At 42.6% G+C, this 15,995-nt stretch overlaps 2 protein-coding genes across 4 annotated transcripts; one reads left to right on the top strand and one right to left on the bottom strand.

Moving 5' to 3' along the window:
• Positions 1–237: 237 nt before the first annotated feature.
• becn1 (beclin 1, autophagy related) lies at positions 238–4,866 on the top strand. Of its 2 annotated transcripts, none has more exons than XM_079182295.1 (12): positions 238–374; positions 599–727; positions 842–906; positions 1,534–1,592; positions 1,748–1,838; positions 1,983–2,119; positions 2,212–2,406; positions 2,504–2,650; positions 2,818–2,967; positions 3,080–3,140; positions 3,241–3,383; positions 3,888–4,866. In XM_079182295.1, exons 2-12 carry the CDS (start codon positions 601–603, stop codon positions 4,054–4,056), a joined length of 1,344 nt encoding a protein of 447 aa, XP_079038421.1. In that variant the 5' UTR covers positions 238–374; positions 599–600; the 3' UTR covers positions 4,057–4,866. The 2 variants fall into 2 exon arrangements, with proteins under 2 accessions (XP_079038421.1, XP_079038422.1); XM_079182296.1 differs by having other exon boundaries at positions 240–270.
• Positions 4,867–4,897: 31 nt separating this feature from the next.
• Positions 4,898–15,872, bottom strand: LOC306712856 (serine/threonine-protein kinase tousled-like 2). Of its 2 annotated transcripts, XM_079182293.1 has the most exons (21): positions 15,421–15,872; positions 14,419–14,513; positions 13,080–13,151; positions 12,483–12,555; positions 12,325–12,362; positions 12,025–12,117; positions 10,800–10,907; positions 10,188–10,280; positions 9,734–9,844; positions 9,500–9,636; positions 9,255–9,407; positions 9,050–9,116; positions 8,814–8,911; positions 8,620–8,701; positions 8,317–8,408; positions 8,076–8,165; positions 7,380–7,549; positions 6,646–6,784; positions 6,408–6,519; positions 6,211–6,318; positions 4,898–6,091 (listed from the first exon to the last, which is right to left on the bottom strand). In XM_079182293.1, exons 2-21 carry the CDS (start codon positions 14,509–14,511, stop codon positions 5,918–5,920), a joined length of 2,103 nt encoding a protein of 700 aa, XP_079038419.1. In that variant the 5' UTR covers positions 14,512–14,513; positions 15,421–15,872; the 3' UTR covers positions 4,898–5,917. The 2 variants fall into 2 exon arrangements, with proteins under 2 accessions (XP_079038419.1, XP_079038420.1); XM_079182294.1 differs by lacking the exon at positions 12,025–12,117.
• Between the last annotated feature and the right edge of the window lie 123 nt (positions 15,873–15,995).

Here is a 15,995-nt window from a genome sequence, read left to right as displayed (position 1 = left end):
GGGCCGGAAGGTTAACTACATACTGCATAGAAGTGTCCCCATCAAAACTGATCCTTCATGATCCAGGCTTAATAAATACTAGCTTTAATTGTCATGTATGAAAAAAATATATTCCAACGTGACTTTGTGCTCAATATAAATCATTAATATCAATAGCTTCTTACTTTTTTACGGTCTATCGAGGTGGTTTTTCCTCGTGACTTTTCACGCTTAATCTGACGTCACCTCCGCCATAAACAACAACAAGGAAGTGGAAAGAGAAGTCCCGAGGTGCAAAATGCAACAGTCACGCTAAATACATGAGAAGTGATCTAATTTTAAACGCCAGCAAATCAGGATTATTATGCAATAGTTTTCGTTCTTCACAAGTGACAGTGAGTCCATGTTATGTTTGTGCACCCTCGATGTTACACACAAGCTAGCTGCTAAGCTAACGTCAGCTAGCCAGCTGCTTCGCAGTTTAGTAACAGCTAACGTCAACTAGCAAGAAAGCTACAATCGCTGGCGTTAACTGTTAAATAGAGACGTTGGCAGTCAAACTGTCATTAGTACTAATCACTACATATTCGCTATTTACAGAGTGTTTTTGTTCTTGTAGCGATGGAGGGCTCCAAGTCGTCGAGCACAACCATGCAGGTCAGCTTCGTGTGCCAGCGGTGCTGTCAGCCGCTTAAACTGGACACCTCGTTCAATGTGCTCGATCGGGTCACAATCCAGGAACTCATTGGTATGTATACCCAGGAGAATGAGTCAGCGGTGCAGTAAAATGTAACGCTTGGGAGAGGAAGTGTAGTGGCGTTCAAACTGCTCCATCTGACATGAATCCATCTCTCCTCCTCAGCTCCGTTGGTCACAGTGACTCCCAGCAAACGGGCTGACAGCACTGATGGGGAGACAGCACCAGAGGTTGGTACAGCATAATATATATGTGTGTGTGTGTGTGTTTGTGTGTGTAGTAGTAGTATTCTGTCAGGATATTTTCACCACAAGATTACACTGACTGTGACTCCAAATAAGTGGAATTCATGCGAGCTATTGTGTTGAGCAACTACTGTTACCATCAACCCATCATTCTAGTTCAGTAACCCTTATATCCGCTCTCTATAGGCATATCAAAGATAAGATATACTTAAATTTGTCTTGCGCTCCAAGCCGCTGCATCACACAATACACTTGCCAGCATCACAAGTTGTGACGTAAGGGGAACTGATATTTTGTCTGTGGCAAAGTTACATGTGGGCCAATACATATAACTACAGCAATCACATAATTTATGATTAAGTGTTATGGTTTTGGCCAATTAGCAAAAACGTATGTAAATTAAATTACTAAAAAGTTACAGCATATTTTAAAGAAACCAGCACTAAAGCGTGTTAACGTCATGTTTCTGTTTGTACTTCAGCTATACAGTAATCTGTATCCCTATCACTAATCTGCAAGACTTTTAGAAGACCTAAGCAATCCATTATTTCAATTAAGTTAAAATATTGTATTAGCAAGCATAAGTGTCTCACAATTATATTTTCTTTCCAGGAGACCTTTGTAGAAAACAAGCAAGGTGGAGTGTCAAGAAAATACATCCCTCCCGCACGGTGAGCACTCAAGTCCTACTGATACTGATTTTAATTTATACGTGTTGGTTATCTCCTGGTTGTTATGTTCCTCTGTCAAATGAGCTGTGGGTAGACTTGCAAATGCAGCATATCCAGCAGCGACGTTGACTGAACCACTTAATCCTGCCCTACAGGATGATGTCAACAGAGAGCGCCAACAGCTTCACACTGATTGGAGAAGCATCGGATGGTGGCACCATGGAAAATCTTAGTCGTAGGCTGAAGGTAAAGTCTACTTTCACTTTGCTGAAAAAATTCCATTATGTCAGTTTCCTCTGCTCATATGATTTTGGCAAGAATAGCAGACAAGTAGGCGGTTGACGAAGCAGTTTGCTAAAGTGGACTCATTGAAGCTCTGATCCCGCCCAGGTGACCAGTGACCTGTTTGACATCATGTCGGGCCAGACAGACGTGGACCACCCGCTGTGTGAGGAATGTACCGACACCCTGCTTGATCACCTGGACACGCAGCTCAACATCACGGAGAACGAATGCCAGAATTACAAGTGAGCTGGTGCACAGCAAATATTCAAAATGCCTACTCATAAACAGTAAGTGTGTGCGTGTAATGACACGCTGTATGTTTATGTATTTTCAGGCAGTGCCTGGAGCTGCTGTCACACCTGCAGGTGGAGGGAGAGGAGACCCTGCTGGCAGAGCTGCATCAGCTGAAGCAGGAGGAGGATGCTCTGGTCCAGGAGCTGGAGACAGTGGAGGAGCAGAGGGCTGCTGTGGCCCAGGACCTGAGCCAGAGCAGGGTCCACTCTCAGCAGCTGGACACAGAGGAGCTACAGTGAGTGACCCAAGGGTCTGTGTATTAAAATGTGACAGTTCTACCAATGAGACCGCAGCTAACGGCTCAGTCTCTTTCCACTGCTTCGTGCCAAAAGGTACCAGAAGGAGTACAGCGAGTTTAAACGGCAACAGCTGGAGCTGGATGATGAGCTGAAGAGTGTCGACAACCAGATGCGTTACTGCCAGATTCAGCTAGATCGCCTGAAAAAGACCAATGTCTTCAATGCCACATTTCACATCTGGTATGCTATGCCACGCACACACAAAAATGCTGTTGTGTATGCTAAGAACAAATAATTGTGTTTTTCTGTCAACCAATCAACCATGACTCAGCAAATATTGAATATGGGCCTCCGGGACAAAGTCAATGCCCATTGACTGAGAATTGTTTGTCTCTGTTCTCGTCCAGGCACAGCGGCCAGTTTGGAACCATAAACAACTTCCGTCTGGGTCGACTTCCCAGCGTCCCGGTGGAGTGGAATGAGATCAATGCGGCCTGGGGGCAGACGGTGCTGCTGCTGCACGCTCTGGCCAACAAAATGGGGCTGCGCTTCCAGAGGTGCACATTGTTGTTTGTTTTATTTGACCACAGTTGTTCACAATTACGGTTTATTACAAATACTCTGCAAGTCGGTGCAAAAATGAAGCTGAAATAGCACTTCTCTCTTCAGATATCGTCTTGTCCCATACGGAAACCACTCGTACTTAGAGTCCCTGACAGACAAGTCCAAGGTAATTCATACAGTAGTTTCAAACACAGCTCTCCCATCATTTTAAAAAAACTCCTCCAGGCTCCAATTCTGCCCTTTCTTTCTGTCTTGTGTTTGTCCAGGAACTTCCTCTGTACTGCTCAGGTGGCCTGAGGTTCTTCTGGGACAATAAGTTCGACCACGCCATGGTGGCCTTCCTGGACTGTGTCCAGCAGTTCAAAGAGGAGGTGGAGAAAGGAGACACTGGCTTCTGCCTTCCATACAGGTCAGATACCCGCAGACCGGCACGATGTGCACATTCTGAAAATAAAATATGAGTGTGCAAGCTGTAAATATTAATGAAGTTTGAATGCACATTCTAAACCATTACCTTGATTTATTCTAGCCGGAGAATTGTCGGCTTTGATTACGCTATTGTGGCAAGTAAGGGACATTTGGGAAAGCTTTGGCTATAAAACCGCTTTAATTATTAAAGCGTGGCCTCCAGTTCATCATGAACAAAAACACTTCTGTAACGAGCCTTATAAAGCTCACAGTATCAACAGTCAAATCTCACCGAGTCCAGTTGAGAAATGTACAGTACACCTACTCTGGCCTGGTGCTTCACACACATTGAAGCCGACACACTGGGGAAACATCACACCAAATCCATTCTTTTAACGAGCTGAACAGCAGAGAGACCGGCCTGGTGGCCACGGTGGCCCGAAAACCTTCAGAAACTCAACATCTGTCACACTGAAAGAAGTTATTGTTTTCTTCCGTGTCTCAGGATGGACGTGGAGAAGGGCAAGATCGAGGACACCGGTGGCAGCGGCGGCTCCTACTCCATCAAAACGCAGTTCAACTCTGAGGAGCAGTGGACCAAAGCGCTCAAGTTTATGCTCACCAACCTGAAGTGGGGACTGGCCTGGGTCACGTCACAGTTCTACAACAAATAGACTTTCTGGACAATGCGGTGTGATGTTGCGTATGTTGCGTATGCTCCTCTGATGGATGGATTTTGTGTGAATCTTATTACTTACTTGGCGAAAGGAAAAAATAAGTGGATTTGTTTGTACCATTTTCAGTACAAAAGCAGCATGAAGCAATGTTGTAGATCTTCAGTCCAGATTGTCTGTGTTTTTACGTGTTACAAAGACGGGATAATTTGTATTTGTAGATAAATTGGGGGCCCACTTTGGAAGCATGAAAGACAGCCCGGTTTGTTGTCACGTCTCCCTTATCGAGCAGAGTGAGATAACTACATGTTATTGCAAATGGAAGTCTCTTTATTTCTTATTATCGCCCGCTTCCCTAATTAATATCTGGCTTTTTCTAAAGCGCTGACGTTGCATCAAGACAACCTCGCACGTCTTCAGACTAGAATGTAATTTAAAAGAAATCTCCACCAAATTCACTTCTAACCACTTAAATCAAGTTCAAGTTTCCTTGCTCTGCACACCTTTGAAATCACTAACTTTCTTCAGTGAGAACAATATTTTTGTCAATGTTCCAGATACATGAGCTGTAAGAGATCATTGTAATAGACTAACACTGTGTAGTATTCAACAAGAGTGTCAGTATTTTATTCACCTCGAATGCAGTCATTGCGTTTGCCGCTTGCGTACATACGTTGCAGGTGAACCGTTGTTTTTAGAGCTACACTGATACAGCTCCTTTGTGTTCGTACTCTGCACCATGACGTTAAATGGGTCTGTTTTAGATACGATGGATACTTTTGATGGTGGGATTTGAGTAAATAAAACATTTCATGCTGTGAAAAAAAAAAATGTTGTGGAAAGTTTTTTTTATAGATTAAATGCATTTGACACAATGTAATTGCGAACATTGAAACACATTCATGAAACTACGTAACGGAATATCAATGGCAACAGCATAAATGATTCAATAAATAAATAAATACTCAGAATGGAACCTGGTAAAACAAACATCAGTGCACCTCTTAAATGTGTACTGTTTATCCACTTTCAAGTTTCAAGTTAAGACACCACAGAGTTAATCAAATGTTTTTTAATGCTTTCATAATTATTTCTGTGTAACCTTAACTCATTACAGCACTCACTCAGTCAGCCCCCCTATAAGGTTAACAGAAACATTAGAGGGGGTACATTTCATGAAAAAATATGGACTTAATTAAAATAAGCTGACTTCCAGTAACCCAGTAAAATATTTAGTCATTTATGAACCTCTAATAGTGCCGTGTCATCAAGGTAGACCTTCAACTGTGGTCATCAGTCATTCCTGACTAGCTGTAGGAGCCCTTCCTAAAAGTCCCAGGTTCAAACCTATAGGGACACATATTTCAAACTGACCACTTTAGTTCTGGAAAAAGAGTTTGATAGATGGTGCATTTTAAACAGAATGGGATGAAATTTCATTAATACTTCTTCCCAACCTTCCACACAGTACAGGCAGCTGATCTTCCACACATGGCGTACTTCTCAGCCTGTCGGTTGTGCAATTATTTCGGGTGCTTTTACTATTTATCAGGTAAAAAAGCCCCTTGAAAGGTTTTTGTTAGTGCATGCATATGGGCAAATCTTTGGGTTCTACTGAGCCCACAGACTGGCCCTTCATTTCTTTAGCACTTGGATGATCGTGGTGGGTCACAATTCCTACTACATCACCACGTCGTCCATCATTTTGGTTCCATTCACACTTTTAGGATCCCTACATCCCATCGTGCTCTCTGCCCGCTCACAAACAAAGAGAGCAAAGGAGGAGTTTGATCAAGTGTGTAACGTCTCTGCGTGGCTTCGACCTTAACCGGGGTTTTATTCCGGTTTCTCTCAGCCCGTTTCAGTTGGAGGCACTGCTGCCGTAGCAGCCGGAGGTGGAGGGAAGAGGAGGTGCCTGAGGTGTGCTGCTGGCCAGGGCTTTGCGAATGTGGGGCATTAGGAAGGGGTCGCTGGCCAACTGCAGCACATCCACACGGTCCTCCTTGTGATAAGCCAGGCAACGTCGAATGAAGGCCTATGAAGAGAAAGGGGGGGGGGGGGTAAGAAACCGAGTAAGTGATGCTGTATATTGCGTAAAGTGTCATGGGAGCAGTGCAGTGACTTTAGAGTTTTATAAAGAAATGAATGCCACACCTTTGCTTCCGTGGAGACCACGGGTTTGGGGGGAAACTGCACCTCAGTGGCTTTTAATATGGTGTTTTCTTGAAGGATGTCCTGCTGTGACTGGTTGTGACCGAACGGCTGGAAGAAGAGAAAAGGGAGACGGTTAACAGAGAGCTGACAAATCTCACAACAAAAATCCCTGTCAAAGAATGCAGGCAAGTGGTTACCTTGCGTCCATATAAGCTCTGGTAGAAGATGACCCCTACTGACCAAACGTCCACCTTGTTGGATATTTTGGGGGGCTCCTTGCCCACCACGAAGCACTCGGGAGGCAGGTACCTGTGAGCCACACGACCACAACATGAGACTGAAAGAGGTTCTTTCAGCACCATCTTCAAACGAAGAGGGGAAGTGAATTCAATGAATGCTTGGTTGCTGAATGCAGTGAAATGTGTCTCTATGTACCAGTAGGTCCCTGCTCCTTGAGAGGTCAGCTCCATGCCATCTGCAGAGTTGTAGCTGTCGTCATCCATGATCTTGGACAGGCCAAAGTCAGTAATCTTAATCTCTCCACAAGCTATGCCATTAACTAACAGGATGTTTCCTAAAACCACAACAGTAAAAGCAACCGTTAAAGCAAAACAACAAACATATGTAAACGGCCTTTTTTGGAGGAATAAATACATCTTTCAATACACAAACATATGTGCTAATATTGATCTTAATTACAATCTGACCCAGATTCGTTTGATGTTCGACTATGTTCACATTACGGGGCTAAATCCTCAATTCCAATTGTCCTCCCTTGATCCGATCTTTCTGCCTCAACTGTTCACGTTTGAAGTGACTCGTATCTGACGTCAGTGTCAACGGATCTCTGCCCTGAAACGCCTCGCTTGCGACCAATAACGTAACACACATGTTGGACTAATCATTGGTCCGATGGCCCATTGTTCCAAAAACATAAAACGGAGGTTTTGTTGGGAGTCATTACTACCTGACTCCGTTAACGTATAGCTCAATTTAATAGGCCTTTTTGCTTGTAATGTGAACATAGCCCTGAGTAACCTTTCCTAAAAGATAGCATGTAGAATTGTTCAAAAGTGGCAAATTCAGTTTTGATTGTAGCTCTATAGACAGAGAATAGTGCTGTTTTCCACTATTCTATAACTGAAGTGGGATGACAAAAAGACAAATACCGGGCTTGAGGTCGTAGTGGATGATGGGGGGGTGAATCTGGTTGAGGTACTTGAGGGCGTTGACTATCTGCATGACGATAGAGCGGCCCTCCTTCTCGCTCATCAGCTTATTTTGCTTCAAGTAGAAATCCAGATCGTTGCCTTCACAGTACTCCAGCACTGTGCAGAACCTGCAAGCGGTAATCCAACATTCCATCATTTGGGAAGTTTTCATCACCTTTTAAGTTGGTTTGGCAAACTTTGTAGCAAACAAGTTGGAGTAATGTTTCTGGCCACACCTGCAGCCTTTTAGATCCGTCTTAACTCTTGAGGTATATATATAAATATATATCTGGCTCGTTAGCTGCTAAATGCTCCACTGTGTTTACTAGCTAGTTGCTAACTTTGTCGGTCTGCCATTTGGTACCGAGAACGTAGTGTACAGTGTTCTTTACACAGAAAACAACCGCATGAGAGCGATGAGAGTAAACCAAAACAGTTCAGTTGCAGACTGGAATGCACTGAAACTCGCTGTAAAGCGGTGTGGAAGCTGCAGAAGCTGCAGATTCAGGTGCTTAGTCTCTGTAGGTTCATCACTACATAAGACACGTTGTTTTTCTAAAAATAGAATGACGTTGAGCACTTCAATGTGGCACATACAGGCATTGTAGTTGCATTTTTGACATTTATAATCTTTATGTAAAATGATTCACTTACGAGTCTGTGTCGAGTGAGAAATAGTCGTAGAGTTTGACTATTCGAGAATGGTCAAGTTCTTTGTGGATTCGGTACTCTCTACAGGCGTGTCTGAAAGGACATTAACCATTTAGTAACTTTGTAAAAACATCACAAATAACAGTCTTCAAGCTTGAAGATGTAAAAGTTCATCTTAGATAGAAACATTTCCAATGAGGCAAAGAAAGAAGAGCAGGCGGCGTGCACAGAGTTGCAGACTCACTTGTGGTAGTTGTGCTTCTTCTCCTCCCTCCAGTTCTTGTTAAGTTGGTGGATTTTAATGGCCACATACCTTTGCTCTGTCAAATCAAAAGCCTGCAAAAGAAACATACCACATCAATAAACACAAAGTGAGAGAAGCCGACTAGAACCAGAACGTTCCACTGAACGCTGGATCAGCAGCTGTTTACTGGATACAGAGTGTGAGTCACATCCCAATAAAATTCTGACCTTATGTTACTCAAAAAGACACAACATAGAGGAAAAGATTATATTATATTATTAAGGTTAAATGGCACAAGCTTACCTTAAAAACTTCACTAAAGCCACCTCTTCCAAGTAAATGTAGCAGCAGATATCGGTCGTTCAGCGTGGGCTGGTCTTTAAATCTATAGAGAAAGACTTTTGTTTTTAAACATTTGTCTCTTTCAAACTGTGTTTTTAAGATAAAAGCAGAATACAGAACTTGTGAAAAGCATGTTAAACTGAGACGATACATACTGCGAGTTGTCCTCGTTGTGGATTCTCTTCAGCTCCCGAATGTGCAGGTTTCTTACTCGCTCCAAATGCTCCAGTTCAGCCTGGATCTCTGCTTCTTCCTGCGTACAACCACACAAATCTATCATCTACCTCAACCCCTGATACACAGAAACAGGTACGAGCAGTACTATCGGTCTCTAGGTTAGAAACAAATCCAAAAACAATGAAAAGGCTGCTTTAAAATGATGAACTTGTACCTTTTTTAGATAACCAATTCGAAGTTTAAAAATCTCCTCTTGCTCATGATATTCTGCCAGTGACAACCTGTGTGAGATAAAGTGGCAACAGTTTGTAATTTATAACTTTATAACCAGGTCAAATGGATAAGGAAATACAAAGCCTCCTTATTACAGATCTGCATCTACTCTTGTGAAGTAATCGAGCTACTATTTGTAATCTTACGCTTCACTCTCCTGGCCGTTGCTCCTGCTCTTTCGTTTGTTCTGTTCCAGGCTGGGTGGAGGTGTCTGGGCCATGGAGGGAGGTTTCCTCTTCCCTAACAACTTCCTCTGCCTCTCCATGTCCTCCCGCTGCATGTTGACTCGCTCCTGCTGCCTAGAACATGTAAGAACAATCTCGTGTGAACACCCTTGTGTGCAGATTGGAGTAAATGCAAAACATATGCTTGTGCCTCTTTGCATGCTGACTTGATGAGGTTCTGGAAGGCATATCCATCTGTCCACTGCTCGGTGAAGGAGGCTCCATGCCGTACGGTGGTGAAGTGGCCCAGACGCAGGCGATCCTGCATGCTCTTGTCCCTGCAAGCCATCTTCTCCTGCTTTGACTACGGGAAAAAGATGCACGCTTCATCAAGCTAACACAAGCGGTCTCTTTAAAAGAACAAACATATTTGTGCAAATGCATCCTGTATGTACACCCACCTTCTCGATTAGGAGCTTCTTGCTCATGGTCACACACTTGTTCAGCCGTTCTTTGTAGCGCTCCAACATCTTCTGCTGCTCATCTACCTGCCGCCTCAAGTCACAGTTAGCCTGCAAAAAAAACAACAAAACACATCATCACTCTGACATCTAATTCTAATGACGACATGGATTCAAGGCTGTTTTGTTCTTCAACTGACTTGATGCTTGCTGACATTTACACCAAATGTATTTTAAGCAAAATATGGCATTTGAAAATTAACGAGCACATCCTTAATATGAGCTGCAACCGGTCTGGTGCAGGTTAATTACTTGGTTGTGACAAGTGGAAGCACATTTGTCAAGATTGTGAAGTGATTATTAACGGCATTTGTGAATGGGCCTAATATTCTACTTTCATATTCAGACCAGACTAAGTTCAGCTCATCAGATTTGAAATATGTTCTTATCCTACCCTCAGCAGGTCGTCTATCCTCCCCTCTTTCTTCTCCAGGTCAGAGTTCTTGTCCTTCTCCAGTGCTGTCAGTTTCAGCAGCGTCAGTTCTGACTAAGGAAGAAGGGCGAAGACGACGACAAGCCAACAGTTAACATCTCATCAGACTCAACTGATGCAGACACGCCTTTGGGCCAGTCGATAACAAAACACACCATCATCTTAAATGTATCAAAATCAGACGTTGGTGTCTTGGATAGTAGACGTGAATTCAAAATGTTGACCTTTAATTAGGCCAATTAGTGTAATTTGCAAGGATAGCTCGATGTTTGTTGTAAGTATTGTGTCAGAAGAACTGCAGTGTGGGTACCGAGGCCTTTGGAAATGTGACCTTTAATTCTCGCACATTTTGAGCAACTAGTGTCATTTTTAAATGGCAAAGCAAAGTGTGAAGATGCATCAAAAATCATCGGTTCTTGTAAGAGGTAAATGTAAAAGGCTGAGCCAGATACAAAGCGTGCTTTAATTCAAAACCGAACAAAAAGGGGCTTTAACATTGTGACGGAAAATATACTGAAGGAAGAATCTGAAAAGTTGGTGTTAAGTTGAGGCCCAGGTCAGCCAGTGCTTTACCTGGATGGCTTTGTGTGAGCATGAGTGTGTGGGGGCCGTCTTCACAGAGCTGCAAGATGAAGAGTCTGTGTGGGCGGAGCCTGTGGACGAAGGACTGCCTTGCTGAAACTGCATTCCAGAGAGACATACAAAAGAGAGAAAGGTAGAAAGACACAGAGGGGAAAACATAACAATTATGTAATAAAGACAGCAAAGGGAAATTATAAAATAGCTGAAAAAGTTCAAAAGGAACAAATAACATAGCTAAATTGAAAATGTTATTAAACAATTACTCAGGTATTGAGTTGTTAAATTTAAATAAATAAATAATGTTTCACTTCTATCATTTCTTTTGCCAAGCATGACTTTGCTTTATGAGACCTGAGGGGTTTAGAAAGAACAGGTCTTTATAGAGTGCTGTCAAATCTCACAGTTTTAATGAATATGTTTTGTTGCACGTACATCTGTCACTACACGGGTCTTTTAATGGACCAAATTCAAATATGATAGCAAGTTCTTGAAAAACAATTGTACATAAAACCAATATACACTGGAAGACGCTGTTTAGAAGGAAGTGAACACGGTTGTGTATGAGTGATGAGGATGTTATCTTAACATAGGGGAATGAAAATGGGAGGTGAAGAGGTTCTTAATTAGATTAATAAACAAGATGGTCAGCAAAAGCCACTATACATTTGAAAGTGCAGGCACCAGTTTTACATAATGTACACATGGCCCTCCTGTACTCGTCCTCCCTGCCTCACATGCCAGCTCATTGAGTTAAACCTACAACCAAAGTAACATCTAAAAACAACGTTAGCTTGTTTGTAACTACGGCCAATGGTCAGAGTTTATCCTACATTCATCCTTCCAGTTAATAACCACACACACACACTCAGCTGACCTGTCATGGCTACTCACTCCATTTCGTGCTTGTTTTCCATTTCTGTTAAAGTCAAAAATATTTCAGTAAAGTATCTCTTTCACAACCCCGATGCAAATGAATGTGCATCACTTCCACTGGCTGAAGGGATCCAGACAAACCAAACACTTTGGTATAAAACAAAATGTATTGATACATGCCTAACCAACCCTCTCCAATTAAGAGGATACCGATACTAAGAGAAAATAGACAGAGACTAATTTAACACTGGCTAAAGCTTTACCAGCAGGTAAACCAACAGCAAACCAACTGAGGAGAAGCCAAAGCAGTAGAAGGCTAATGGAGATGGATGCTGGTGCTCACCAGAGGATTACACAGTGAGTGCTGGGGAGAGGAGCGCACCAGCATGGGGAGGCCCCGGGCTGGACTGGTGCCAGAGCCACTGCTACCAGTAAACTGGCCACACAGGGCGGGTGACAGAGAGTGAAAAAAAACAAGAAAAGACAAGAAAGAAAGAAAGAAAGAAAGAAGACAGAGTTGTTATTTAGGAAGAATGTGATGAAGGACCGTACTGGCAGAGGCGGAACGTGAGGGTGAAGACGTCGCACCAAAGTTTGAGAGTGATTTGAAACAACACACCAGTCACCAGGACGAAGTACTCACCTCAAAATAATCACTTATTTTGTGCCCTCTCCCTTTTCCTACAAAAAAAAAGTAAAACATTGTAATCATTTGATCCTATACTATGTTCCTAAGCATATACACATACAGGCAAGCTGAACATTTTGGAATATGTTCTCTCCGTCAGTAAGCAGACTTACCCTGGCTGTTGCTGTCATAGGTGTCTCCTTTTCTCTTCCTGCATCTCTGGTCACTGGACTTCTTCTCTGGTGTCTAGCGTGAGCAAAAAAGCAGCACAGCTTAGCTTAGACTTTTACACCAAAATGTATTCCATTATATTATATTATATTAAGAAACTTCATTGACTTTAATTATGTGTATATAATTGTACCTCTCGCTAGAAAGAAACGTATCACCACAATGCAGTAAGATTTATAGCAGCTTCTTTTTTATGTTTAGTATTTGGGTTGTTTATGCGGTCACTGGCACTTTTCATACCTGGAACCTTCAATTCATGTGTTAAAATCCTGGTTGCTGACATATGGATGAATAGATGAACCACACACACACACACACACACACACACACACACACACACACACACACACACACACACACTGCACTGTACCCAAGCATTAGCATCCACCACTGCATACATAATACTTGACCACTTGTCCAAAATCACAAACAATCACGAGGGATACCACTGAAAGCCAGAAAGTGCACACATGGTCAGAGGGCCTGCAGACGAGGACACAGTCACTTGATTTTTTTTGATTGAAACACCCCCAACCAACCTCCAGTTCCTTGTCACTGAGTGATCCCGCACTGCACAGAGACTGGTTGGATGATTCACTGTTGGCTGAACTCTGGAACACAGAGCACACACACGCACACACACATTAGAGCTGCTTGTTTAGTCATGCGCTACACTGGTACGTAGATCCTTGTGAGTAGGACTGGAAATTAGAGACTTGTAAGCTATTTACATGACAATATCTAGCATAATGGAAAATGCTGTTCTCTACAAAAATGTGGATGAAGTACTCATGTACACCAAAGAGGGATGGAGTTTACAATTGTGATACAAGTTACTTCTGTTATTTTTCCACTCCTTGCATCTTATTTTTGTCGAAATTTCAGCACACACATCGAACACTTATAGCTCTAAAATGACTGTCATTAAGCTAAGACGCTCAGCTACGAGCGTATAATACACATGCATCACATTTTGAATCTACTAATCCCGTATTCACATCCTCTTGGTAAAATCAGTTGGTGTCATCATCCCACTAATGGCCAGCTGCACAGCCTGAAGAGACGAATAACAAACAGCAGGCTAATTGGTGCAGGAAGATAATGCTTTTAAAAAGGCCAGCTGTCATTCTCCTGCTCAAGGTCACAAATACAGCAAGAAATGTTCAAAGTTTTTCTCCTAACATATACTACATGTCCATTGTAATGTCTTGAACATTGACTGTAGTCATCATACTAGCAGCCTTAACTCATTCGCTCTCTTAATACCACAGTGAGCAAGGCCGAACAATTCATTCCACACTGTAAGCCGGAGCCGGAATGATAGCGAGTGCTTTCTCAGGGGTTGCCATTTTGTCAAACGCACACACCCACACACAGTAATACCCAGTTCAACAGCAGGGTTGCAGCATAGCACGCAGCCTACGCTGGGAGCTTCAGCTGCGCTGCCATTTCAGTGTCACTGGTCTCCACTGAAACAAAGAGCTGCTGGCCAGCTCCCATGTCAGCCAAGACAGAGCTCGTCTTGTTTTAGCTTTCGCTCGGGAGACAAGATCATTCCACCGAGGGAAGCTCTTGAACACAGAGCATCAATCAAGACTGGAAATAGAGACGACTTCCAAGCTTTTTCTAAACTGACTAGACTAACATAACAGAGCTGACCGGCTGCTCATGTTCGCATCTACTCTTTTTCTATCTCACAATGTATTTCTGCAGGGATAACAAGGAACCCTCGTTTAAATTTCTCAACAACAAAATACATTCAAAGCAACTCCTGATACATTACATCTGAAGTGTAACATCTGCACAAACAGTCCATATTTACAATAGCTGATCATTTTGAGCATCAAAACAACTATTATGATATTAAGGGATGCTAACCTTTGCCACACCAACTCCAGTGAAGCGAGCCTCAAGCAGTTCCTGCCTGCGTGGGTCCAGGCCTAAAGCCTGGCTGTGAAGTCCTTCCATCATGCCTTGAAAGAGAGACACAAATCATTAATGCAAATGTGACTTGTTGGACTAACTGGGTTGGGTTATTGTCACACAAGAGAAGAGGGAGTAGCACAAAAAAAAAAAAAATCATAATTTAATTATGTGTAAGAAAGCTGACAGGAAATGTTTATTTTAAATAATACATTGAAATCAAGCAGAATGTAATACATGTTATAACAGATTCTGGTATATGGTGGACATTAATGACTATTCTTTCCAGCATGTTGGGATGCAGGTGCACCTGTCATAAAATGCATATTGGAAATTCAAAATGACAAACCATAGATTCACTGAATGAGTGAGGAGCCACTGGATCTGGACATTACTGGTGAGGGAGATAATTCCCCTCTGTCACCATTACGTTACTAATTTAAATCTGAGAGACTTTTATCTGAAGGCACATAAACGATGTGTCACCCCAAAACAATAACAATAACTAAATAATAAAAAACAATAATTTTTAATTATCTAGTCTGTTAACTAGAGAAAATGTGTTGCTTCATATAAACTTCCATTACAAAGCCATAGGCTCAACTTTATTTAAGTTAACCGATGTTTCATCTAAACTGACAGCTTGACAGATGATGGTAAACTCGTTACTGTTACTGACAGTATGTTGACTAACTCGGCTAACGCTAACTAACCTAACGTTAGCTGGTTAACATTGGAGAATGCTATAATGCCGATCAAAATCCGGTGAACCTTTTAAGAAAAAAAAGCGAAACGCATCAAGTTACTGTGAACCAATTAACAGTAGAATAACTACTTTTTTGAGGCTAGGATATTAGTGGTTACATGACAGCTAGCTAAGGCTACGTGGTAGGTTACCTAGACTAGCTACCGTTAGGTTATCTAGCAAGCTAACGTCAACTGCAATAGAAGTCTCACCTGGAGCACCTCTCGCAGTTTTCACTCACTCGCAGTCCTACAGAGGATGTTGTCCGTCCATCCGGTGGCCGAAAACTCCTTAACAACTCCCACACATCTCAAATAAAGTTGTCAAAATTAGGTTATCCATTTAGCGTTGCAGTTATTTCGAATCAAGGGAAGACATTTGTTAGCTTAGCTTAATGCTAGCTAAGGAGAGCAGTGTGGCTGCTGGGTCCTGCCGGTGTCATCCGGACAGGAGGCCCTGATCCTCGGGGTTTCCTGGTCCGTTTTGTTGCCCTTGCACGGGCAAACCTGGAGCTGTCAACGCTCTGAAGCCTCGCAGCAAGTGTTGTCACATTTCTTCTTCACTCGGGTTTTCCGATCATCATTAAAGAGCGATGTAACGTTTACACCGGGAGGAGAAGTTCCGCCACCATAATAGAGTCCATTCTTTAATTAAAGATCATTAACCCCTGCTGCAAGTCCACACAGGGCTCCAGGGAGAGCTTTATATGATTCCCATGCGTTTGTTTAACAGATAATGTAAACTGCTCAGGTCAGAACCAGCAGAGGATATCAACGATAGGCAAGGC

This window comes from Pholis gunnellus, assembly GCF_910591455.1.
Source record: "Pholis gunnellus genome assembly, chromosome: 21".
In the NCBI taxonomy this organism is placed as follows: Eukaryota; Metazoa; Chordata; class Actinopteri; order Perciformes; family Pholidae; genus Pholis; species Pholis gunnellus.
Note: the sequence above shows the minus strand (reverse complement) of the source record. Positions and strands in the feature narration are given on the sequence as shown.

What these genes read in the sequence shown, in the direction of transcription:
- becn1 (XM_079182295.1), top strand. Translation starts at nt 601, where the DNA reads ATGGAGGGCTCCAAGTCGTCGAGCACAACCATGCAGGTCAGCTTCGTG. An exon ending in CACAATCCAGGAACTCATTG is followed by an intron (nt 728 to 841) that starts GTATGTATACCC and finishes TCTCCTCCTCAG; the next exon opens with CTCCGTTGGTCACAGTGACT. An exon ending in AACGAATGCCAGAATTACAA is followed by an intron (nt 2,120 to 2,211) that starts GTGAGCTGGTGC and finishes ATGTATTTTCAG; the next exon opens with GCAGTGCCTGGAGCTGCTGT.
- LOC306712856 (XM_079182293.1), bottom strand. Translation starts at nt 14,511, where the DNA reads ATGATGGAAGGACTTCACAGCCAGGCTTTAGGCCTGGACCCACGCAGG. An exon ending in CCACTACGACCTCAAGCCCG is followed by an intron (nt 6,785 to 7,379) that starts GTATTTGTCTTT and finishes TTGTGGTTTTAG; the next exon opens with GAAACATCCTGTTAGTTAAT. An exon ending in TGGTCTCCACGGAAGCAAAG is followed by an intron (nt 6,092 to 6,210) that starts GTGTGGCATTCA and finishes TTCTCTTCATAG; the next exon opens with GCCTTCATTCGACGTTGCCT.